Genomic DNA, 23,579 nt, shown 5'->3' on the forward strand with positions numbered 1-23,579 from the left:
TCATATACACAAATAAATAAAAATCCGATTAGCAAAGGTTTTAATATTTGTACTACTTTTTAACTACTTCTAATACCAAATCGTATCTACTTTAGAAACGGGCTAATGAGTGCTCATTATATTTATGCCCTTCAATAAGATCACGTAATTACTTTCAAGGTACTAAATCATCTCATTATAAATATGTATCTGATCCCCATTTAATAGTACAAATTATTCAGTTGTCCCTGACTCGAGACTGCATACGTTTCCATGTGCATGATGGACGATATTTCCATTCCTCGAAGCGTTTTCCTCCGCCTCCGCATCCTTCCCACGGCCCTCGAACAGAGACACTTGACGATCGGGCATCGCTGAAACCACTCCCACAAATTGAACTGTTGTTGAGCATAGAGGAAAAAGAGGGGCTGCATTGCCACTTGAAGTAGAAAACCGCATCGTAAAACGAGTGGAAAATCACGAGGAGTTTGACGCTGTCCTGGAACTTGACTTTCCCCTCGTTTGTCAGTTAGTCGAACAATGTATATTGCTGGTCCAGGAGCGAGCCAGAAGACGATGAAAAATACAGTGTAAAAAAATATCCACCGAATTTTTCTCACTTTTTTATGAAGTCCATGGGGAATCGGCTAATAAAATAATGCATTGGAAAAAAAATCTCTTATACAACATTTTAGACATGCTTTCTCCTTCTGTCGTAGATAGTATTGCGTATCTTACTTGACAAAGGAGTAGGAGATGCATCCTGAACTTGAGTCTGTGAAGGGCTGATATTATATGTAAAAAAATATTATATGTAACACCAGCATTGCATCATCATCGTCCTCCCGTTGTGAATGGACGGAAACGTGATGGAGATGTTACATACGCTACATTATTATTATGTATTACCACCAAGCATGAAGAATGTGGGTAGGACGGATATAGAACAAACAAAGAGACCCTCATACAAATTGGTAAGTAGCTGAGAATCCAGGATGAAAACCTGACAAGGAGCATAATAATACAGCTCTTAGCAAATTACTTGTAATAAATATAATCATCCTGCTCTACGTGATTTTAGTGTCGAGTTTTAGGGATGGCATGTTGTAGCATTACTTCCATTGTACTCTCGCGAGATGAAATGTGTGTCATTTTCTGGGTTAACGGGGCATTATAGTTTGCTCTGGCTGCTCTATCAGCCAATACAGTCCCTCGCTCAATATTTCTCCCGTATGTTACCCCATGCATTATTTTTTGCACAGGTTTTTGATCTTGTAATTCGAAAACCGAGATTAAATGTACACTCAAAAATGTGAAGTATGTTGGATTATAACTAGTAGTTGTTGCACAACAATAAGATAAGGCCCTTGAAGGAATTGATAAGCTACTTGTATTTATATTAATCATCGAATCTCGAGGAAAGCAAAATTTAGACGAAACTTGACATTCGTCGATTAATATAAATAAAAGTAGCATATCAATTCCTTCAAGGGCCTTATTTTCTTGTTGCGCAACTATCACTAGTTTTAATCCAACAAATCTCACATTTTTTAGTGTACATTTAATCTCGGTTTTGGAATTACAAGAAAAACATTTTGCAATTTTTCCTGATTCGTCTCATCTCGTCATAGAGTATGTGTGCCGGGAAGCCACCACCACACATACTCTTCCCATTGGAAACCACTAAAAACATAAACAACTCCAGATGAATTTTGCAGTTTTTTTGCAAAAAATTCAAAATTCCCACCAAAGCTCGTAAACTTTTTACCCCACCGAGTTCATCAGTTTCGCCACTATGTGATTTATGAGGATTAGAATAACATAAAATATTGTCAACTCTTAAATTTCAGTGATTTATGCAACCACACCTAATCATTAGCAACCCACACACTAAATGCGTACCAGAAATATGTATGTATGCATTCCCTAATGGAAGGCATTAGCTAATTTGAAAATTTCATGCAATATTACATAACCTAAACTAAATATTCGCTTACTCTGCTGCAGTGGGAAAGCGTTGAAGGGTTTACGGTGTCCTCAAACTTGTACGTTCCCATTGCCGGAATGCTGATAAGGACAGAGGAGAACCAAACGGAGAGGAAAATTGCTACTTCCAGTCTCATCCCACATTGAACCAACCGTTTCGCGTTGATCATTTCCATGAAGATTCCAACCATGGTGAACGGAAGGAGGACAATGCACAATCCTGAGCGAGAGAAAAAAAAGTTGATGGAATATTTAATCAAAATTATATAACCAGTTTAAAATACAAGCAGATGGATTATTTACTAAAAATAGCACACAATCCCAAATGGGAGCCAGAGGCAGCAGAGTTTCGTTATCTCATGTATTTAGGCATGTGTACAGTGTCATTAGTCATTGTGTACAGTGTCATTAGTCGAAATTAAAATTTCAGAGGAGTGATGCATGCAAAAAGTGTATGTTATCCACCCGCTGAGATTCGCTTTGATAAGATGGTCCGTCAGGCATGCATACAAAGTAGAAATAGATAGGCAAGCAGTTCAGTCAATAACGAATTGTGAGTGAAGAATCATGTACATAAACAAACAACCGCGATGCCACTAAACGATATTACACACTACTGTGGATGAAGTTCTAACCCTGCAGACTTATTACACCGCTTTGTAGCATTAATTTCACGACGTCACCGGTCAAAAAAATTTTTTCCTCCAAACTGGTCCAAAATAAAAGTCTAGCATGGGAATAGTATAGAAAAATTATTTTTAGCGTTCTATGACCCCTGGGTCATGAATTAAGGGCCCCTGAAGGGTCAAATAGCGTTCCCTGATAACCCCATGCAAACGGGGTATCAAATTAATCCCCTGGACCAGGGGAACCAGAAAAATATTTTTATAAATTTTTATGACCCTTGAGTCGTGAACTAGGAGCCCTTGAAGGGTTAAATATCATTCCCTCACAACTAAAGGCAAGTGGGGTATCAAATTAATCCCCTGGACAAGGGGAACCCAAAAAATATTTTTCTGGATTTTTTTGACCCTCAGGTCAAGAGTTAAGGGCCCCCGAAGGGTCAAAATAGTAACCATGGTAACCCCATGCAAGTGGGGTATCAAATTAATCCCCTGGCAAAGGGCAAGCATAAAAATATTTTCCTGAATTTTTTTGACCTATAGGTCAAGAGTTAAGGGTTCCTGAAGGGTCAACATAGTAACCATGGTAACCAGGCTTCATAGCCTGTCTCAGGCAGCATACTTATGTTTGTATAAACTGGTCCCTTTCTCATATACATATCTTTATGCACCATCTTGTTTGGGGAAGGATTGGGTTAATGGTTGGGGTGATGAATATCCCCTAAAAACTGATGCATTATAAATATATGAGGTGATGGGAGACCCCTTATCCTTGCTGGCTTCTCCGGTCGACATTTTGAAATTTAAGTTTTGGAGTTTGTACTTACTGGTATCCGCTCAATTATTAATTTTTAAAATTGAAGATGACGTTGCATAACTTAATTTATGGAACACTGTATGTGTTATATATAGTTCATTGTGTTTGTGGTAAAAGTTGCGCGAATGTCGATAAAATAGAAATAGATAAACAGGTTAAAGTTGTGTGTGATGAGACGGATAACCTGGGTGGATTGGTTATCTGGTTCAAGGAGACATTACCATCCAATTGCAGTGGATTTCTGATATGTAATCAAACGATGTGTATGGAAATTAATGAAACTGTTATGTTCTTCAGTGACACTATCAAAATTGAAGAAGTAGAGTATGAAAATAAAAAGATACGGATATGGGGAAGTGAAAGCTATGTAACTTTTTATTTTAAAAGTTTCGTGGATGCCAGCCGTTATCTACTAAATAACATCACAATTTCAAACGCCAACCACACATTTCCATCCAATAAACTATCCGACTTAACTCAGGAAAAAATTAGTGACACTTATTGTAATATAGCGGCTGAAACGAAGAACTGTACCACCAAGCAAGCAGTAACTAAAGCTATTCAAGGCACTACTCCTCTTCCTTCTGCATGCACAGTTCTAATTCTGTGCAACCAAATATCATGCATCAGGTTCAACTACACAAGTCTCCTGCATTCAGCCTTCTTTGCCAGAAAGCACACGTTTATTCCTACCAACGAAGGTAAATTGCCATCTTGCTTTCATCTTCGTCAAGATGCATTTTTCCATCCTGGATCTCTCCGACGCCCACGTGGTATTATACTTTCCTTGGAGAAAGCTAAAGTTAAAAAGGCGCCAAGCGGATTACCTTTCAATCTCCCTGGATATAGGTAATTGGTTATTTTGGATGAGTTTTTTTATTTTTGAAGTTGCGATTGGAATCTTTATGAAATGATTCTTTATTAACATAATTTTATTATTGGTATTAATTAAGATATTGCGGGCCTGCCACCGATATTGAGAAGCAGGATGATCTCGGTGGCCCAATAAATGCTGTTGGTAATTGTTGCCCAATTTATGCTCATACACTAACCAAGTCAAATTTGTGAAAATTAATTTTATAATTTTTGTGTTGATATTATTCACAGATGCAGCATGCCGCAAACATGACGTCGATTATTTGCTAGGGGTTCTACCATCAGAGGCAGACGAGGCACTTCTAACTACTGTGCAATTACATCGAAAAGATCTGTTCCCACTTTTTGCGGCCGCAACGAGTGCCAAAAAATATTTCGAAAGTCAAATTGGAGGGTCCTATACATCCTTCTTATATTTCTACCCAGCAGGATTTTATCCCAGTTTAACTTTGCATTTTGCACATGAAACGGTGTACGATAAAACTTCAGCAGGAACACTAACAACTGCTCGTGCCATCTGGGAAGGCCAAGCTCAGGAGTCAAAGTGGATAAGTATTCTGCAAAATATTTGGCTAGGGAGCTGCTACACGGTGGATCCAGAAACTAATGTAAATCCACCGCATATCGATGTAAGATTATATTTTTGCACTATTAATGCTAGCTCAGATTCATCGATTTATTGTCTGAGAGCACAGACGCATTTCATACAAGTTTATCACTTTTAGCAAAAACAGTCTGACATGAATTCCCTCGTCATGCCATGCTCAAATGTGGATGAAATGGACACCAATGCAGACGCACTTGTGAGAAATATTGCAACATATTTATAAATAGCAGCGACCGCGGATGTTGTGGGGGACATCGTGAAATTGTTATTGTAGTAACAAGCTCATGTACGTTTTTGTTCTGATCAATACAGGAGGATGGTGATGGAGATGATGAACGTGGGCACTGTGGACAACGTGAAGAGTTAGGGGAAGGGTCAGCTCCTGGCGGTGAATCACCAATGGACACTTCAAATACAGAGTATGCATCCAAGAGTACAGAAGGTGAAGATACATGTGTGGGAACAGACATTTACCCAACGGCCCCTTACAAAGGGGGATGTAGGATGATTTTGAACGAATTTGCAACCAAGAATGATGATAACCAGATTTCGTTTATTGAACATGTTCGTATTTGCCCAAAAGGCGCTCGTCCTCCAAAAACTAATTCACTTAACGGATTCGTTGAAATAATCCTTGTGGGCGGGATGACTATCCACCAAGTAATGTACGCATCTTTCCAGAACAAGATCTTCTCAATCATACAAGAGAAACAAACTACGCAACGCAAAATAAAAAATTTCTACTTTGTCCTCGGATCGAAACAAGTTGCACCAGATATGTTGTTTTCTGACAGCCAGATTACTAGTGACCATCTCGAAGGAATCTTACCTGCCGAGTCATTGACGTACTGCATAATTTTACTTCACTTCGGACACAATCAAGGGCAATTTCATCAAGCAGTTCAATCTTTTTCACTAATCCAAAATGTTCCACCCGGCAGTGACACGGTAGGCTATCTCCCAACCCCCATAAACGACGAAAAGATGAACCTTATAAACGAGTTCATTCAAGATGTCCTAATTGTTGGTCCTCCTTGTCCGGATTCTGAGTGTGGATATTTCTATTCCCTTCTCAGAGCTAAAGAACAGGTATTGGGGGAAGGTGAAATGCGAATTCCTTTATCTGATGTTCCTAGACGGAATGATGGAACCAAACCTTACCTTAGTCTTTCGAGGTGCAGTCCTACGAGTTTTCCTATGCAACAATTAGCCTTTGAAATTGAGAAAGCAACACCGAAAGCGAAAAACGACTGTAAACAACCAAATACTAAACTCCCATTCCAACTACTTGGTGTTTCACTACAGGCGACAGCTCAAAAGTTAATTGTCAACGCCAAAGTATTCTTTGACAGTAACCAGGTACAGTGTGAAATACTAACAGGAAACTCTGTCACCAAAACTAGCCAGATTCTAGGAATTGGAGAGAGAACAGTTTATCAGACAATGGAGAATTACAAAACGAATAGTATAAAAACACCTGGTAAGAAACGTATTAGACCAACGCCGGTGATGGATCAGTTTGACGACTTCCGAACTGAGCACGTTAAACGAATCATTCATCAATTCTATGCTAATAATCAAGCACCAACAATGCATAACGTATACACAAAACTGATGGAGGAAGTCAAGGAAGAAGAAGATGGTCGGATAGCCCGAGGAGAAACTCTTACAGCGTTCAAATGTTCCAAGTGGACGTTAAGAAAACTCATTAAGCAATTAGGATTTAGATTCAAAACTGTTGATAAGCGAGCAGTTATCCTCATGAGATCAGACATCGTGCAGAAGCGATATGAATATCTGTCCGTAATGATTAAAAATCGTCAGTCCGAGAACCCAAAATGTGTTGTCTACACAGGTTTGGCTGATTAAATATCAAAAATGTTTTAATTTAATTTAATATAATTATTAATGCATTATATTTATTCAGATGAAACGTGGGTCGATAGTTATGCTAGAACTGGAAAAGGCTGGGTTATTAATTCACCAAAGTCATTTCATGAAGCGGCTTTATACTCCTTCCAAAACCCGAAAATTTCTAGAGGACCACGTATCATTGTGATGCATGCAGGTGCAGTTCAACTATCCACATTAAATAGGAAATTATTTCAAAATAATAATTATCTTCACAGGTGGAGAGGATGGATTCGTACCTGGCGCTATGAAGGTATATCCAGTATCAAAGAAGAAAGTCCAGATGGATTACCACGCAAACGTTAACGGTGTCGCTTACATGGCTTGGTGGAAGGATCTTAATCAAAAGATAAAAGATAATTATGGTCCATGCATAATTGTTATTGATAACGGTAATATCATCCAATAATTTGTATTTGTAAATTCCATTTTAATTTGAATTTCATTTATTTAAATTTGTCAGCTCCGTATCACAGCACCAAGGAAGCCCCAAAATCTACATCCCGAAAACAAGAGCTATACGACTGGCTGAATGATAATTTAGAGGGCCCTGAAAAGCTGAAACTAAAACCTGTAAAGCAAATGAGACGACCTGAATTATGGAAAATGGTTCAAGACCTTAAAAACGGAAATGAATATTACATTGTGGATAAGGAGGCATTGAAATATGGAAACACTGTTGTCCGGTAAAGTTATTTTCTATTCATGGGTAATTTACTAATAATTTGTAATATTTATTTAAACACTGTATTTACGTATTTTCCAGATTACCCCCATATAACTGGTAAGAACTGGTAATCATAGGTAACGGTAATAAGAATATTCATGTAATAACTATTTTTAGCGACTTGAACCCAATTGAGTACGTGTGGAAAGACATCAAGCACGCAGTTAGGGCTGCAAACACACAGGGGACCGCTGAGTTTGCACAAGCTGAGGCTGAGAGAATTATGACAACATACACAAAGGAACAATGGCAGAAACACATCAAACATGTGCACCGGTTCGTAAAACCAAGATTCGCTATTATGGGAATAATTCGCAATTTCTACATTATTATTGTAAATAGATTGGAGGACGAGTATTGGAAAAATGATGGACATTTTGATGACTTCCATGATGACTTCCAAACACGTTTAGCTTCAGCCAACCCCATTCGAGTGAGTTCTTGGTGACAGTAAACTATTAGTAAAAAAATACATAACTTGTACATAATATACAGATTACAGCAGCAGATGATGTGTCTGACGACGAAGATGAGGACCCTGACGATGTTGACGAAGTAGTTGATAGATTCCGAATGCAAATACACAATGATATTGAATACTCACAGGCTGGGGAAGAAGAAGACTTGCCTGAAGAAGAATGTGCAACTTCTAGGAGGAGATTAACCTTCCCACCAGAATCAACCTAGATTTTAACTTCAATGGATTCAATACATAATAAATATTATAAATAGTGAATCCGATTTGTACATAGTGTTAAGAATTATTATTCATTAAATTTGTACGAAATTTTCAAAAATATGCCTACCCCTCTCTACTTAACATTCTTGCAAAACTGAAAACTTTAAAATAATGTCCCGTTTAGTAAAATACAATAAGTTATTATTTGACCCTTCAGGGGCCCTTAACTCTTGACCTATACGTCACAAAAACCAAAAAATATTTTTCTGATTCCCCTGGTCCAGGGGATTAATTTGATACCCCATTCACCTTAGTTACCATGGTTACTATGTTGACCCTTCAGGGACCCTTAACTCTTGACCTATAGGTCAAAAAAATTCAGGAAAATATTTTTATGCTTGCCCTTTGCCAGGGGATTAATTTGATACCCCACTTGCATGGGGTTACCATGGTTACTATTTTGACCCTTCGGGGGCCCTTAACTCTTGACCTGAGGGTCAAAAAAATCCAGAAAAATATTTTTTGGGTTCCCCTTGTCCAGGGGATTAATTTGATACCCCACTTGCCTTTAGTTGTGAGGGAATGATATTTAACCCTTCAAGGGCTCCTAGTTCACGACTCAAGGGTCATAAAAATTTATAAAAATATTTTTCTGGTTCCCCTGGTCCAGGGGATTAATTTGATACCCCGTTTGCATGGGGTTATCAGGGAACGCTATTTGACCCTTCAGGGGCCCTTAATTCATGACCCAGGGGTCATAGAACGCTAAAAATAATTTTTCTATACTATTCCCATGCTAGACTTTTATTTTGGACCAGTTTGGAGGAAAAAATTTTTTTGACCGGTGACGTCGTGAAATTAATGCTACAAAGCGGTGTAATAAGTCTGCAGGGTTAGAACTTCATCCACAGTACATTGCACTAATACAAATTGGAAAGAAAATCGGCACACATCAGCGTTCTTTTCTCTTCTTTCTGACGTAAACCACGGTATATGCTCTGCAGTGAAAGCAAAACTTTTTGACTCGAAGCAAAGTTTTATTCTTTATCTGCTATAAAACCAGGTGCGAAAATACAGTCCCGACTACAAAGTATTAGTTACACAGGCAAACTGGCATTCCCATTTGTGATTTAATATTTGCTTGAGCTGAAGCAGTGTAACCAAAGGTAAGCTTAGAGCATAGTGCATATATCTAGCTAGTGTTACCAGTGGAAATGGGATGTCATTTGTACACTGATGACAAATTGAGATTGAATTGAAATCGCAATTGAAATTGAATTTCTGAATTTTACAGAAATAACGTTATGCAAATGTATACCTATATTTTTAAAATAATGGCAATTGATATACCTGAATGTAAGTACTTGTCATTTTTAAAACGCTATGCTTCAAAGATTTATATTGCATGAAATACTTAGCTCATGCAACGACATGAAACTTACTTGAACATAATCCCCAGCCATTGCAAAGCCATAAAGACTCCGAGCTCAGAATTTTACTTTTCTTGAGCGTCTTTAATATTTGGTAGATCACAGCCAGCAAAGACGAGATGAAAAGGTTGACGAGAGAAAGGAATGTTGGTGGTCTGGAATATGTAACAATAAAATTAAAGTGTCTTGGAAATTGTTATTTCGTGTATTTGTATGTACCACACAAGTAAACTATACCCTCGCTTCAACCTGACGATACAAAATGCTCCAACATTGATGGTCATGCAAAAAGTTCCCACCATAACGTAGATGCAAATCTCGTAAAGGTAAACTTCATTGAACAAATAGGTCGTTGAGGTGCGACCAGGTGCAGGAGATGTCGAGTTGGCGAGATAAATCTCACTTTCACCGGTGCAAGATAAATTGAGACTACCCATTCTTGCTATGTCTTGCCACAAGAATAAAATTTGCCGTGTATGCAAGTACGTAAATGTGTAGGTAAAGCCGAATTAGGGAAATGTTGTTGCACAACTTGTTTCTTGAAAAGGGTGAAAGTCTTTATTACACGAGTTTTACAAAATTGCACCACTTGATACAGGACTTTTCTTTCTATTGTGTAGAACTACTTTTTATTGCCAAAAACTCGATACGTTTACTCTCGACGACCTCTCAGAGCAGAATGCTTTCCCCAACCAACTTGTTGCTCAATATCCTTCACTTTGTTTGAGAATGAGAAAGAAAGAAAATCTCTCAAGATCTGTCGCAACCGCACGACTGAAAAGAAATCATTGAACACGAATCCAACAAAATTGCAGTACGGCAAGGGCGAGCCTGGATTTCAGAGTGAGGATAGGTTTCAATCTTGCTTGATATCTGTCTGTTAGCTACCCGGCCGGCTCTCACCTACACAAGTAGTCAAGCTGAGGATGAGTTTACGTAGGAGAAAGCTGGTGAGCATATAATGCGAGTTCTGTCTGTTTCGCAAATCTACCGAGTTACATAGATTTCTCTGCACTTGAAATTTTTCAAACGTATATAAATATATGCAAAACCGTTATTCCGAGATGCAAGCTGGAAGATTCGGACTGAAAAATAAATTGCGATAGTTGAAATGGTTTTAAGTACCTTTTAAGTCCTTAAAAGTGCACATACTGCATGTATAGTGCTAGGTGAAAGTTACGTTTGACTACGACAATCTATAATTCATGTTGTAGCATATTTCTTTTTCTAAAAATTCAATTAGAGTATGCAAATCAGGATGAAAAAACTTTTATATTAAATATTAAACTTGAAGTTTGATGGTGAAGGTGAAACCTTGAAAGAGGATCACTTTCGCCAACTCGGGCTTGATTGTCAAAGTGAAAAACGACCCGTACTTACAATCAACTCATTTGCAAGACAAAATAATTTTGTTTGAACTCTTCTAAACTGTTTTATTAGAATTTCTCCATTGAATATTAAGAACAAAACTAGTACCAAAAATTTATCGAGACTGGCTAAGAACACATGCACGCATTACAGATTCATACATGTTTCATGTTCCAAGTAATTTATCAATCGACGAATAGCAAGTCTGTTGATTTTGTAACTAGATTCAAATGAAAATTAGGCAATACGAGTAAATCAGTAGATATTTATGGTCATCTTAGGATTAGTTACATGGACACCACTTTCACTAAAGTTTCTATGATTGGTACTTTTACTCCTGTTTGAAATTGCGTATTTTATTCTACCGCAACGCAATAGTGTCAAATCCTTGCTAAACTAAATAAACTCATCTTGACACGGAAGATTATATACGCAATTAAGGTATTGGACAGGCTTGACATGTACACGACTCGTTTTATTTTAATGTGTAGAAAGTAATGAGTGACGAGTCTCTTGTCTCATGGACTTGCCATATCACATGCACTTAGGCTTACAATTAGATATGGGTACCTACAAGTAACCCGAGTACATAGACTTAATTACGCCCACGATGGCCACAAGTTATAAAACAACTCTCAATTAAAGTACTTAGATTCCTTTCCCTGCGCAGAGATCACGTAGTATGTAAGCATTATGTATCAGTTTCAGTTTGGAGAATATTGTACATGGATGTGCCTATAACGTTTTATAGCATTTCAAGGACCGGTGGTCGTTACTCTTTTAAGTCGCGTAATGCCGTCAGTCAGACTTATCTGTATTTGTATAAGGCTGCGGCAACCGTATCGAATTCATCGTCGTCTCAATTTCATGTAATCCTTATATAAGTCACATGATCCTGTACCATTTGGACTGTAGGTATGATACATAGGTTTACTGGAAACATAGCTTAGTAACCACGATTTGCTCCGAAAATAGCCATGTAATAAGGCTAATTCATTTCATATAAACTCCAACATAAGTTCTAGATAATTGATTAATTAGATCAAACTTGTTATTGTTCTTTTGAAACTTTCTTTCTGAGAAGAGGAGAATTCTACAAATGACTTCTCATTTCATATCTGCTAGCTTTATCTTTCTTAATAAATTGTTTTAGACAACTGGAAGTGAAAAGCCTGTCTTCACACATGAACTCAAATGTCACTCTAAATGTCCCCATGTTATCCGATGGCAAAATGCCCATTCACTGCCATTCCTGCAGGCAAATACTGCCAAAAAATCTGCCAGAAATAAACTTCCCTAAATCTTTAATGACTAAGCAACTTACGTACGAAAGTAATACATAAGTATGTACAAACCCACTTCCCAGTAGTATAAATGCTTCTTACGCTCAAGATCAGTGATATTTTGCTCACCTTATCATTACCACCACCATGTCGTGGAAAATATTGTTCTCGTTTGGATTTATTTATCTCTCCCTTCTGATAAATCCCTCAACCCCCCAACTAGCGCTACCATCTCCTTCACCCATCTCCGAAATTCAGCCATCCCTTGCCATCTATTCCCCCACCGGAAACCCACCTTGCTTCGTCCTTCCCACAAGCACATCAAACTCTCCAGCTTCCTACAACTCGAAAGACTTTGTCATCATTGCAGGTGGTCATGGGGCTTGGCTCGTCCCACGCGTAGTCTTCATCACCCACTCGTTCAAAGAAAATGGTGACACGCCATGGCTCCACGTCCTGAAGAACGCTATTCTGCAGGCACAACCACAAACGACGGTTGTCCTTGTGGGATGGGGCGGTGGAGCTGATTCTCCATTCATCAAATATGACAAAGCTGCTGGAAATATCAAAAGTGTGGGGGCATGGTTGGGAGATATTGCTGACGAGCTGAAGAGACTTCATCCGCACTTGCACATTTGGGGGATAGGCAACTCTCTCGGTGCTCATCTCTTGGGGGTGGCCGGACGGAGAAGTAGGGCTTGGGACAGGATTACCGGGATTGATCCGGCAGCACCACTTTTTCACGGGGAAAGAAATAAGGATGTCCGATTACAAATTGGGGATGCTAATCTTGTTGACGTTATCCACTCGGACGGCTGTAGTAGCAAGACGACGCCAAACTGTTGGGTGGCTCTGAACAATCATTACGCTTTGTTGGAGCCGATGGGGACGATTGACTTTTATCCGGGATACGGCGAACTTAACCCGACGCAAAGTCCGATGGACATTGATAAAAGTCATACGAGAGGAGTTTACCTCTTTATTGTGAGTGTGATGAATAAAGGACTTTTTAGGACAAACATGACGTTGGAAGGTAATCGAATCAAGAAACAAAATTAAATTCCAATTTATGTGCATGCAAGGTTTATATACAATTGGATTTATGCACATTAGGAAACCCAAATCCCGGTCCGATAGTACCGGGACAGCGCAGTTTAACAATTATTAAAAATGTGGATGTCACTGCTGAAATGGGGTTTTGGCTCGAAATGGGATTTATCCCACGACCGGTCGACTCGAGGACTAATTTCTACATTGCGCCGGAAACTTTAAAGGTTTTGAGCAGTATGAATGACCTGACGAAGATAGGAGGAGGAGGAGATGGCAGTGTCATGCTCATGGGTGGGAGGCGGAGGCGAGAATTGGTGCGAATGGTGGATTGTACTATTGTGCCAAATTGTGGGGATAAGGCTATGGCTGGACTTGACACTCTTGGAGTACTTTTACTTTGTATGATATTCGGGAGGTCTTTGGACGGCATATTTTAAATACTTGATCAATTAATGTTTGTTATTTGGATTCAAAATGTACCAAAATCATGAAATAAAAAATATAAAAATGTTGTATTATTATAAGTGTCCAGGTTCGGTTTAAATGCAAGATTAAATAATTTACACCATACTATGCATGTATTAAAGATGAATGTATTATAATCAGTCTTACAGAGAAAATTGATTCAAAATTTTCACAATTGTTAATACATACTAACCGATCGTCATAAGGCCAAGATACATTAACACTTCGACCATTGCATCCAGCTTTCCGAGTTCGATATCATCGTTAAATTTAAATACAGTTGTCTCGCGAACTCGAGTGAGGGGAATTTCCACTCTGTAAACAATCATAAAACGAGGTACAATAATAGGACTCATTGTTTCCTCGTCGTTACTTTCCTTTTGGCGTTTGCTATCTTTGTCATCTTCGTCATTCGAATCTTCGTCATTTGAATCATCGTCACTTGACATTTCAAACTCGTCAGGTTCGTCATTGTAATCATCGAATTTTTCCATTTTAAAATCGTCGTCGAATTCAAAACGCTCAAAGGTCTCATCTTCAGAATCTTCATCCAGATTTTCAGTTTCCGTCTCCCCATCTTCCTTCACTCGTGATTTAACTACATGTGTTGTCACCAGTAATCCAAGCTCCTTTTCTATAGCCTCAAAAAATCCGACAATTCCATTATCATGAGAAGTTTTCAACTCCAACCATTCTTTGTATTGCTGCTCTGGTTGGCCCACCTGAGTATTTTTAAAAAGAAATAATCATTACACACCTTTTGCAAAGTCATTAACTATGTTGTATGCTTGATTTGATATATTTATGTCCATGTATTTATAACTTACAACTGGGTACTTTTCGTTTATTTCGATTGTAAAATCAACCAATTTTTGAAAGTATGGACCTCCAATTTGTCTCAACTCTTCAAATTCATTGACTTTCATCTTTTCCATTGAACTGTAGTTGATAAAGTCCTTGAAGGTCTTCTTTCGATTTATTTTAATATCTTCCAACGACAAGTTGATTAGCTCCTCATCTAGAGGGAGGTCTTTCTCGGATGACGCTGATGCTGATTCTGCGGATTGTTTCTATTATAATTAAAACGAAATTATGTAAGTCAGTTATAATTCATAAATATAAATTAGCTAATCTTGTAAATTCATGAATAATAATTAGTAATTCGTACCGTTTCAGGGGATGGAACTTGGCGACTTTCAAACTTCTTTCTCAGTTCCAACATCATCTTTTCGGCAACAATGCGTTTCGCTTTCTTCTTGTCGAGATGAATTCCTCGGAATTTCAGCTTTCCAATAGTGCATTCCATGCTAAGAATACGACGATGTGGCGGACCACAGCATGGACCCTCCTGTAAATTTTGAACAGCATGTTATTTCAAGAACTTGCAATAAAACAAATAAACTCAATTAATTAGCAGCTTACCAGATATTCTGGTTCAGGAAGTTTATTAAGATCACAAAACGCCGCAAGATCCCCTGAAACAACAATATTTTTTTTGTTGTTATAAAATGAAGTGTTTTATCTTAAATTAAATTTGTTTGAAGTTAGCTATTATAGCATATCTCACCAATGGGGTTTCCCTTTTCAGCATATTCTGATAACATGTCTACCACCAAGTCCACGGTTTCTTCAGCATCGTTAAATTTGGCGACTTTACTTGGAGATGGTCCGGCCGATTCAGTTTTTTGATCAGCAATTGCAGCCACCACGGCTTCCTCGCGACGGTCAATAATGCCCAAGATGCGTTTTGTAGCGGGGTCATTCATGTCAAGAACCTGGCTCAGCTGGTTGTACACCATATCCTCACAAGCTTTGGTTTTTGCCCCCTTCTTTGTATTGGCATCCGCAATGGCTGATAATTTCAAAATGTGAATAATTACATCACAAACTATACTAATTGTTTTACACATAATAAATATGTCTTACCTGAATAAGTCTTTCCTTCAAACGTGATTGTGCACGTAGTTCTGAAAACTGAAGGAACTTGGTTGGGAAGTTCGACCTCGATATACACGGGGATCTTACCGCCCTTCATGCACAGTTCCTGAACAATCATCACCGCATTCTTGGGGCTTCGTTTTTCCATGTCGAATTTAGAATTTTGAGGATTTTTGAAACACTGGTTGAATATTGGAGTGAAACGTATTAAAAAGAAACCTTGTGTTCGGTCTGATATGCGCCAACCCACTCAATTAAAAGGAGCAGCCGTTTGATTGGAGCGTACAATAGAGAGCACCGAGTAAGATGAGATTCACGCTCAATAATGCGTTATCGTGCTGAATCTGAATAATCTGAAATTCAGATTCTGAATAAGTATCCAGGATAACAACGGTTATCTGTTATATCTATCTAAATTATGCGTTTATTTAATTTTCCAGAATTAATTATATAGATTAATATTTTGCACCACGATTGCTTGACTTTAAGTATCTAGGTAACGTTTGAATACGTTTTAATAACTTTTGAATCGGCAGACATAGAGACTTAATTCTTGAGGATGAAATCATCGTAATTTTTTGATTGATTTTTTAAGCTAAAAATCTCGAGAGTACTATTTCGAAAATTAAACTTGAAATCTCCAGTGAGCCCGAGTCAGACTCTGTGGTTGTCGGTCAAACCAACCATTTTCCATGAAATTGTAATGTACCAAATGCATTTAAACTTGTGGAGTGACATTTTTGAAAAATCTGTATGGATCAAGCCCTACGGTCTCACCCGTTCTGAAAATTTCAGCTAAATCGGTTCAGCCATTTTGGCTATCGTGTTCCGGAAGGACATGATGGTTCCATAAGAACTGACTTAGGCTAAAAAGGCAACAATTTTGCAGAGCCTTGTAAGATGGCATTATTCTGAGAGCAGGACTCGTAATGAACGATGTGCATATAATTTTGTGATTTATTTTTGGTATATAAACCATTACAAAACACGAACTTAATAAACTCGGAAAATTTTCCTATTGAAATTCATATTGTTACGATTAGTTTTACGACATAACAAGACGCAAGACGGACAGACGGATATAACGGGTACATAAGCCCTGATTCGGGCTAAAACCCTAAATTTAGGTAAAATTTTCACCAATGCATAATATGTATGCACGTGCATAATACACATTGTATATTTGACAAAAACAGGCGTAAAGTGCATTAATAAAATGCATTTGCAAAATGGTCGGTTTGACCGATAACAGGGAGCTTGACTCGGGCTCGTAAAGGCTGCACACTGGAGATTTCAAGTTCAATCTTCGAAATAGTACCCTCGAGATTTTTAGCTTAAAAAATCAAGCTAAAAATTACGATGATTTCATCTTTAAGAATTAAGTCTCTATGTCTGCCCGTTCAAAAGTTATTAAAGGTCAAAGTAGTTGGTGTATTTGTAAGGGACTTTTACACCAACTATTTTAAAAATAATTATTTTATTTGTAACTCGACCATTTGTCGCAACCGTTAAGGGTAACTAGGCACTAAAAGTCAAGCAATCGTGATTTTGCACTCTAATATATAACATTTTAATATTTTTTGAGTATTATGTATTTGTGGATTTGGAGGAAATTTTCACTCTGGTGGTTTGGTCGTGCTTGGATTGCCATGTGCGATGGCAGGACTGGGCGAATTTTCCTGAAATTTGAACTGGGCGACACATTTATAATACTTTGTGATAGGGTCCGTTTCCACCATGGACAGAAGTTCTACCCCTTCTACTCGTTGATGACCAAAATGAGTGTGCTCATCATCACGCCATAATTCAATCGGGAATGATCGTACTTTCTGCAAAAAAATTAGCACTAATCGTTATCGTCTGTATCGATGTCGATATGGATGGAATATTTCGTACCTTTTTATATAATTTCTTTGCCTTTGACATTTTGGCAATAGTCATGTGTGGCTTGAAAGATTTGGAGTCGCCTTTAAATCCGGCACATTCCAGTTCTTGTTTGATAAGAATTGATAATTTTTCAACTTCACGAATGTGCTGATCCCCATGAATTTTTGCAAAGAGAACCTGCAAATTGCATAAACTTTTGTTAAGAATAAAATTATCTATGAAATAAGTTAGTCACTAATAATCAACGCGTCACCCACCGAATTTCTAAAATGTCCAATGCCCGTAATAGGAATATGTAATGGATCTCTGATAAAATTCTCTTGAACACGATGAACGAGCGATTTAAGGACTTCTGTAACCCTGAAAAAAACATGTAATAATTTTTAAAACTCAAGTTTTATATGTAAATCTTAAATTATATCTACTTTATGTGAACTTACGTTGAAATGTGGCCTGCAGTTTGAAGATCCATTACATGCAAAGTAAAATGCAGTTTTTGTACTGGAATAAGCGTTTCTTTAAAAATTTGACCAGACTTGCAGGTCACTAATGAAGTCACAGATCTGTTCAAAATACGTTCTTGGAGTTTTTGAATGTTTTCCCAAATCTTCATAAAACAAGGAAACATTTTGTTAAATTATGTAGTCTGTTTTTGTATGTTACAAAATTTTAAGTCAGTGTACCTCTGAGTTTGAAACCCTAAACGCCACAAAATAATTAGGTCTGAAACCATCATGACCTGAGCTGTGGCGTCCTGCATTGTCCATTGTTTCAATGCCCATTTCGCCCATTTTATTCTTTGCCTGTCGTTTTTCTTTTGCCCGAAGTCGCTTTTCTTTTCTTTCGTCAAACGTTAGTTTTGGTCGTTTTGGATGTCTTGGATGAGGAAATGGCGAGTCGGATGAAGTCGAAGCCGTAGAACAGAACCTGGATTTTAAGAGATTATGATTAGGTTAATTGCAGAAGCACAATTTAAATACAATTTTAAGTCTTTCTCTTTACCCTCGTTTCAATAAGGTACTCATGTCATCCCCAACATCCGCTACTGTAATTTCCTCTGTCGTACTTTGTTGCACATTCTCTAGCGTTCCTTCCATATTGATAATTAAATAATCTGTGTTGTTTCTGTCGCTTAGGAGGATTTCAGTCTCAGGCTTAGGTAGGGGTGGTGCTATGGCACGTTTCCAAAAGGTGGATGTCAAGTAGGTCAAATTTCGTCGCAAAAGAATCGACATGTCGAAGAAGAAACGGGTCACTTTTTCCAGTAACCAGGCTAGTCTCATATTTTATACCTACGTTAGATAGAATGTCTATATCAGCCGTATCAATTTTTCATTTGATATTTCGTTCAAGATTCTTGAACCAAAAGTATAACGGAAACAAAAATAAACAAGTTTAGTTTACTCACAAAACAGTTACAAGAAGTATTAACAAATGTATCTGCTTACCTTATGAATCCAAACCATTAAGGTTCAAGGTTAACTTAAGTAATACAATTGTCATTGTAAACAATTTCAGAATTAGTTTTGGTATTTAAACCAAAATAAACTATGAGACAATCGGACCAATCGCAACATCGAACATCTGAACGATGGCAAATCGCATGCACATGAATAACCCAGGATTCTCTATTTGAGAGGAACTTGAGACAGAAGTTTTGAGTAATGTGAGTTTTTCCCAGTTGCCAGTCTCATCCTGGTCCTTCGCTTGGATATAACATTGCTTCGCCTGCATTGAAACAGAGCACAAAATCGAATTAAAAAAATTCGAAACATTGTAAAGCTTTCTTCTTGATTGTCTCGTATTTTTTCGTCCAGTGATGATTTTGAAGTTTGAACAAAACCCATGCAACAAACTACAAAATTTCAAAAAACTAAGATATTCTTTGGTCTGTGGATGATGAGTTGGTGGTTTTTACACCCCACAAAGTATATTTCTGACTCCATTTGAGGTCACCTTTCCAATGCTACTCAAATTATGTGGTACGGTGACAAAAAATCATGCCTAGTATCATAGCGCACAATTTCATGAGAATCAGTCATTAAGCATGATATGCAATCAATCAATATGCCTATTTGTCAGTATTTCACGATCATGTTATCGAAGCGTGTTGCATAGAATAAATATTGAGAACCTTCACTCAACAACAAAAGGTGATACGCATTCAATCTACAGATTAAAGCATTACCAGCAAAATATTGAGACTTCAAAGTTCATAATTGAATAATTGGAGAATAAATAATAAGTGAAAACATGGGAAAAATAAAATCCATACTTTCCATCACGACATTCTTATTAATAGGATCCTCAACTATTTTGGGACAACAAGAAGACCCTGCCGTGACCAGATTTAGAGAATATCTTAGAATTAATTCCGCACACCCAATTCCAGATTATGGTGAGTTATTCTTAAAACCCAAGATAACAATTTTCAAAATTTAGAAAACTTTTTGTACATGTTGACCGTAATTATTGTAGACAGCTGCATTGCCTGGTTGAGAAACCAAGCTCTGGAAATTGGCCTCTCCTTCAATGTGGAATACTACGATCCTCCAGAACATTCGTTCTCGGTTTGGATGACCTGGAACGGAACTAACCCTCAGCTAAAGTCCATCCTTATCGATTCGCATATGGACGTGGTCGCCGTGGACGAGGTAGTAAAAAAGTTCAGTACAATTATATAATTTAGTTTCTATATAATTCAGTATGTTCAATGGACAATAGAGCCAGTGGGATCATGCTCCGTTTGAAGCGTTCAAGGACGCAGAGGGGAACATTTTTGCGAGAGGTGCCGTTGATATGAAATCCACCACTGTGGCAGTTTTGGAATCTGTTCGGAGGTTAAAAGCGTCAGGGTTCAATCCATTGAGAACGATTCATATCATGATTTTACCAGGTTAGTGAGACTTGGAAATTTTGAAAAGGAATGCAACTCACTATAGAATTGTTGAAATTTCTCACGTTCTTTCTTCATAATTGTTTTATTATGTTTAGACGAAGAATTGTACAGCCGAGGAGTGAAAGGCTTCGTGAACTCTACAACTTTCACCGCTATGAATATTGGGTTTGCACTGGACGAAGCAGTATCAAATCCAGCCGATGAGGATAATCTTCTTGTCACCTATACAGAAAAATCTGTTTGGCGTAAGATAAACTTTATGGCCACGCCTATTTAAAATTATAAACATACGTCCACATATTTATATTTGCTCGTTCTTTTCACCACACAGAGTTCAACTACACCGTTTATGGAACTTCCATGCATGCTTCTACATTGCCGGAAATTACTGCTGGCCAAAAGTTGCAAGTAGTTATTGATCGTCTCCTCGAATTTAGAGCGTCTCAACTTGACCTTCTTCAACAGCCAGGAGTTACATTACAAAATTTGACGACCCTTAATTTAGTGCAAGTCGGGGTAAATGAGTCTTGCGACATTTTTATAAATTGTTCACATGCGCAATGTAAGGATAAAATTGGCTAATTTTACGATTTAGGGGGGACTTGGAAATAATATAATTCCTCCAGAACTCTGGGTGTCCTTCGATATGCGCATCGTAATAAAACCTGGATGGAATTTTTCTGATATAGAAAATATGCTGGATAATATCGCTGCAGAATCAGGCAACGACACTGTGATCACATATCTTGTAAAAACAATGGATTATGGATTAACCCCAACAGACAATTCTAATATTTGGTGGGTTACGTTGGAAAATACATGTGCACAATTGTAAGTTTACACTTTATGCATACATAATTATGACCGTTTATTCATTGACGGTTATCGTGCAGAAATGTTAACTGTACTCCAAACATTCCAAATGGTGTAACGGATGGGAGATATATACGAAATATGGGAATCCCAGTGTTCGGACTGAATACTTTCACCCGAACCCCATCAATGGCACATCAGACTAACGAAAGGATCAATGAAAATGTTTTACTAACTGGAATCACAAGATTTACAAGATTCATTCAAAATTTTGCAATGGTGTCCGAAATTTTACATCCTTAGAAAAATATGTACTGTTGATATGACCATAATAAAATGTTAATTTGAAGTAGTGGTTCTAGATAAATTTTCGTAATCACCAAAATTCGCTATATTGCCGAATTTGTATTGCATAAAACCGTGTAACAAGGATTTTCACATAAATACGTAGATTCCATAATTACTGACGAAAGGATCGAAATCAATATATTGCATAATAATAGTTTGTCAATGGCAGTGATTAAAAAATTACGGTTGTATAACACAATCTTACAACATGTGAGCAGATTATCCGTAGTTTATGCATTTTGTGATATTCAGTAGGTATGCAAACATGACTTGAACATCTGACTGTGACAATTGACGTCAGTCATGTCAGCCAATGAGAACAATCGTCACCAATAACGTCAACCGTCCATTAAAAATCAACGAACCCATATCGGTAAGCGAGGACTTGAGGTGTCAAGGATCGTCAAGATTGTATCTGATTACAATTTATCAAATAACGGAATTTTAGTCGACAGCACACAACATAACCAAATCTGATTTATCATACTTACCCATCAATCACCTAACAATTACTAAAAACAACTTGACAATATATCTCAGTCGTTGGGTATCTGGGTTTTACAGCATCTCACACATTTTGACAAAGTCAAGAAGGGATCATCTCGCAAAAAAATGCTGCGTGTTGTTATTTTTTCGTTGTGCCTAATCCTCGCTCAGGTACGATTTTCATACATGTAACTCAATTTCATTTCCTAATTTATTTTAATTTGTCGATAGTCTGACGACTTGGAGAATGTATGTATGCCAGGAGACGAGTTTTCGCCGCATACAGATTGCACAAAGTATTACATGGTTGGTTATTAACTTACTTATAATACAATTGACCTTAATTTGTTGTACAAAAAGATATTAAACATTACATAAATTTACACCTTTGCTATAAGTGTAACAATGGAATCCCAATCGAAATGACTTGTTCGTCTGGCCTCTATTGGAATCAAGCAAAAGGAATATGCGATTTTCCAAATGAAGTGCCAGAGTGCAGTGGTGGAACTAGGTATGTAAATTTTGGAATCTTATCAGAATATTCAATCTATAAAATTATAACAAATGATGAACTTCTAGACCCCCTGTTGGGACCGATCGGCCCACAACCACGGTACCAACTACCACGGCACCCACCACTACTCCCCCGACGACGACAACTGTGCCTACAACAACACCTCCCCCAACAACCACGACTCCAACAACTCCTCCACCTACGACAACTACGCCAACGACAACTACTCGACCAACTACAACCACCCCCACACCAATCACACAACCGCCAACGACGACGACACAACCTCCGACTACTACTGAGGAAATCCCAGAAACAGAACTTACCAACCCTCCCTCCACCCAGCCTCCGTCGACTACGACCACCACAGAAGCGCCAACCACGACACCTGAGCCTCCCACAACGACAACGGAAGACCCAATTCCAGCAGATTGTCCCCCAACCGGGATGATCCAACTTCCCTACATAGGAAATTGTACGCTGTATCGACTCTGCATTGACGGTGAGACCATCATTTACAGATGTCCGGAAGGGAATCTGTATGACACGGAGCAACTGAGGTGTCGTCCTCGAGGGGAGGCGGTCTGCACGGTGGAAGGAATTGTCCTTATCGCAGGTGATCTTCAATTTGAAATCGACCAGGAAGAAAGAGGCATTGACATGATTCCCGAAAATTGGATTGCTGAAAATTTTGAAGAAATGGCTAGAAAATTTGCTCCATTCAGACTAGATTAATTTAATCATTTGAAATAACGAAATAAAAAATTTAATTTGCAACAAGTAATGTAAAGTGTTAAGTTATACACGGTTAACAATGTCTCATTCACTATACGCATGCAGGGAATCACACTGAATTTTTTATGTTTAATTCACAATTTAATTGGCCGCAGTAA

At 38.0% G+C, this 23,579-nt stretch overlaps 7 protein-coding genes across 9 annotated transcripts; 4 read left to right on the top strand and 3 right to left on the bottom strand.

The window, feature by feature from the left end:
* Nucleotides 1–37: 37 nt before the first annotated feature.
* LOC118434949 lies at nucleotides 38–10,540 on the bottom strand. The gene is made up of 6 exons (XM_035849750.1): nucleotides 9,873–10,540; nucleotides 9,648–9,790; nucleotides 1,977–2,185; nucleotides 889–982; nucleotides 718–764; nucleotides 38–626 (listed from the first exon to the last, which is right to left on the bottom strand). Exons 1-6 carry the CDS (start codon nucleotides 10,070–10,072, stop codon nucleotides 201–203), a joined length of 1,119 nt encoding a protein of 372 aa, XP_035705643.1. The 5' UTR covers nucleotides 10,073–10,540; the 3' UTR covers nucleotides 38–200.
* On the top strand, nucleotides 3,382–8,478 carry LOC118434948. Of its 2 annotated transcripts, XM_035849749.1 has the most exons (12): nucleotides 3,382–4,254; nucleotides 4,359–4,423; nucleotides 4,513–4,910; nucleotides 5,007–5,084; nucleotides 5,201–6,743; nucleotides 6,816–6,956; nucleotides 7,018–7,191; nucleotides 7,263–7,485; nucleotides 7,566–7,583; nucleotides 7,644–7,802; nucleotides 7,869–7,959; nucleotides 8,022–8,478. In XM_035849749.1, exons 1-12 carry the CDS (start codon nucleotides 3,452–3,454, stop codon nucleotides 8,211–8,213), a joined length of 3,885 nt encoding a protein of 1,294 aa, XP_035705642.1. In that variant the 5' UTR covers nucleotides 3,382–3,451; the 3' UTR covers nucleotides 8,214–8,478. The 2 variants fall into 2 exon arrangements, with proteins under 2 accessions (XP_035705642.1, XP_035705641.1); XM_035849748.1 differs by having other exon boundaries at nucleotides 7,644–7,959.
* Nucleotides 10,541–12,365: 1,825 nt separating the features above from the next.
* On the top strand, nucleotides 12,366–13,863 carry LOC110847188. Its single transcript, XM_022094069.2, has 2 exons — nucleotides 12,366–13,319; nucleotides 13,400–13,863. The coding sequence occupies exons 1-2, from the start codon at nucleotides 12,434–12,436 to the stop codon at nucleotides 13,771–13,773; spliced, it is 1,260 nt and encodes a 419-aa protein (XP_021949761.1). The 5' UTR covers nucleotides 12,366–12,433; the 3' UTR covers nucleotides 13,774–13,863.
* A 46-nt stretch (nucleotides 13,864–13,909) lies between these two features.
* LOC110847189 lies at nucleotides 13,910–16,002 on the bottom strand. The gene is made up of 6 exons (XM_022094070.2): nucleotides 15,728–16,002; nucleotides 15,369–15,653; nucleotides 15,224–15,276; nucleotides 14,970–15,149; nucleotides 14,629–14,871; nucleotides 13,910–14,523 (listed from the first exon to the last, which is right to left on the bottom strand). Exons 1-6 carry the CDS (start codon nucleotides 15,885–15,887, stop codon nucleotides 13,990–13,992), a joined length of 1,455 nt encoding a protein of 484 aa, XP_021949762.1. The 5' UTR covers nucleotides 15,888–16,002; the 3' UTR covers nucleotides 13,910–13,989.
* Nucleotides 16,003–16,138: 136 nt separating this feature from the next.
* On the bottom strand, nucleotides 16,139–20,196 carry LOC110846469 (A-kinase anchor protein 7). Of its 2 annotated transcripts, none has more exons than XM_022093236.2 (8): nucleotides 20,083–20,196; nucleotides 19,075–19,354; nucleotides 18,629–18,918; nucleotides 18,310–18,553; nucleotides 18,067–18,233; nucleotides 17,884–17,986; nucleotides 17,636–17,803; nucleotides 16,139–17,568 (listed from the first exon to the last, which is right to left on the bottom strand). In XM_022093236.2, exons 3-8 carry the CDS (start codon nucleotides 18,907–18,909, stop codon nucleotides 17,356–17,358), a joined length of 1,176 nt encoding a protein of 391 aa, XP_021948928.1. In that variant the 5' UTR covers nucleotides 18,910–18,918; nucleotides 19,075–19,354; nucleotides 20,083–20,196; the 3' UTR covers nucleotides 16,139–17,355. The 2 variants fall into 2 exon arrangements, with proteins under 2 accessions (XP_021948928.1, XP_021948929.1); XM_022093237.2 differs by having other exon boundaries at nucleotides 18,629–18,982.
* On the top strand, nucleotides 19,753–21,705 carry LOC110846510 (aminoacylase-1). Its single transcript, XM_022093289.2, has 7 exons — nucleotides 19,753–20,024; nucleotides 20,105–20,280; nucleotides 20,351–20,522; nucleotides 20,621–20,770; nucleotides 20,857–21,041; nucleotides 21,121–21,356; nucleotides 21,419–21,705. The coding sequence occupies exons 1-7, from the start codon at nucleotides 19,880–19,882 to the stop codon at nucleotides 21,639–21,641; spliced, it is 1,287 nt and encodes a 428-aa protein (XP_021948981.1). The 5' UTR covers nucleotides 19,753–19,879; the 3' UTR covers nucleotides 21,642–21,705.
* A 479-nt stretch (nucleotides 21,706–22,184) lies between these two features.
* On the top strand, nucleotides 22,185–23,470 carry LOC110846331 (integumentary mucin C.1). The gene is made up of 4 exons (XM_022093042.2): nucleotides 22,185–22,343; nucleotides 22,404–22,478; nucleotides 22,571–22,683; nucleotides 22,752–23,470. Exons 1-4 carry the CDS (start codon nucleotides 22,299–22,301, stop codon nucleotides 23,419–23,421), a joined length of 903 nt encoding a protein of 300 aa, XP_021948734.1. The 5' UTR covers nucleotides 22,185–22,298; the 3' UTR covers nucleotides 23,422–23,470.
* The last annotated feature ends 109 nt before the right edge of the window (nucleotides 23,471–23,579 follow it).

Source organism: Folsomia candida, unplaced genomic scaffold (genome assembly GCF_002217175.1).
Source record: "Folsomia candida strain VU population unplaced genomic scaffold, ASM221717v1 Fcan01_Sc003, whole genome shotgun sequence".
NCBI classification, from domain to species: domain Eukaryota; kingdom Metazoa; phylum Arthropoda; class Collembola; order Entomobryomorpha; family Isotomidae; genus Folsomia; species Folsomia candida.

Bases quoted from the DNA above. Each gene is read 5' to 3' on its own strand.
- LOC118434948 (XM_035849748.1), top strand. From the start codon at position 3,452: ATGACGTTGCATAACTTAATTTATGGAACACTGTATGTGTTATATATA. The intron at 4,911-5,006 runs GTAAGATTATAT...TATCACTTTTAG, and splicing joins TAAATCCACCGCATATCGAT to CAAAAACAGTCTGACATGAA. The intron at 6,957-7,017 runs GTGCAGTTCAAC...TTATCTTCACAG, and splicing joins TATCATTGTGATGCATGCAG to GTGGAGAGGATGGATTCGTA.
- LOC118434949 (XM_035849750.1), bottom strand. From the start codon at position 10,072: ATGGGTAGTCTCAATTTATCTTGCACCGGTGAAAGTGAGATTTATCTC. The intron at 9,791-9,872 runs GTATAGTTTACT...TACATATTCCAG, and splicing joins ATCGTCAGGTTGAAGCGAGG to ACCACCAACATTCCTTTCTC. The intron at 983-1,976 runs GTAAGCGAATAT...GCTCCTTGTCAG, and splicing joins CGCTTTCCCACTGCAGCAGA to GTTTTCATCCTGGATTCTCA.
- LOC110847188 (XM_022094069.2), top strand. From the start codon at position 12,434: ATGTCGTGGAAAATATTGTTCTCGTTTGGATTTATTTATCTCTCCCTT. The intron at 13,320-13,399 runs GTAATCGAATCA...TATGCACATTAG, and splicing joins GACAAACATGACGTTGGAAG to GAAACCCAAATCCCGGTCCG.
- LOC110847189 (XM_022094070.2), bottom strand. From the start codon at position 15,887: ATGGAAAAACGAAGCCCCAAGAATGCGGTGATGATTGTTCAGGAACTG. The intron at 15,150-15,223 runs GTAAGCTGCTAA...CAAAATTTACAG, and splicing joins TTCCTGAACCAGAATATCTG to GAGGGTCCATGCTGTGGTCC. The intron at 14,524-14,628 runs GTAAGTTATAAA...AAAAATACTCAG, and splicing joins TAAACGAAAAGTACCCAGTT to GTGGGCCAACCAGAGCAGCA.
- LOC110846469 (XM_022093236.2), bottom strand. From the start codon at position 18,909: ATGAGACTAGCCTGGTTACTGGAAAAAGTGACCCGTTTCTTCTTCGAC. The intron at 17,804-17,883 runs GTGGGTGACGCG...TGCAATTTGCAG, and splicing joins TTGGACATTTTAGAAATTCG to GTTCTCTTTGCAAAAATTCA. The intron at 17,569-17,635 runs GTACGAAATATT...ATTTTTTTGCAG, and splicing joins CAAAGAAATTATATAAAAAG to AAAGTACGATCATTCCCGAT.
- LOC110846510 (XM_022093289.2), top strand. From the start codon at position 19,880: ATGGGAAAAATAAAATCCATACTTTCCATCACGACATTCTTATTAATA. The intron at 20,025-20,104 runs GTGAGTTATTCT...TAATTATTGTAG, and splicing joins ACACCCAATTCCAGATTATG to ACAGCTGCATTGCCTGGTTG. The intron at 21,042-21,120 runs GTAAATGAGTCT...TTTACGATTTAG, and splicing joins TTAATTTAGTGCAAGTCGGG to GGGGGACTTGGAAATAATAT.
- LOC110846331 (XM_022093042.2), top strand. From the start codon at position 22,299: ATGCTGCGTGTTGTTATTTTTTCGTTGTGCCTAATCCTCGCTCAG. The intron at 22,479-22,570 runs GTTGGTTATTAA...CTTTGCTATAAG, and splicing joins ATTGCACAAAGTATTACATG to TGTAACAATGGAATCCCAAT. The intron at 22,684-22,751 runs GTATGTAAATTT...ATGAACTTCTAG, and splicing joins GAGTGCAGTGGTGGAACTAG to ACCCCCTGTTGGGACCGATC.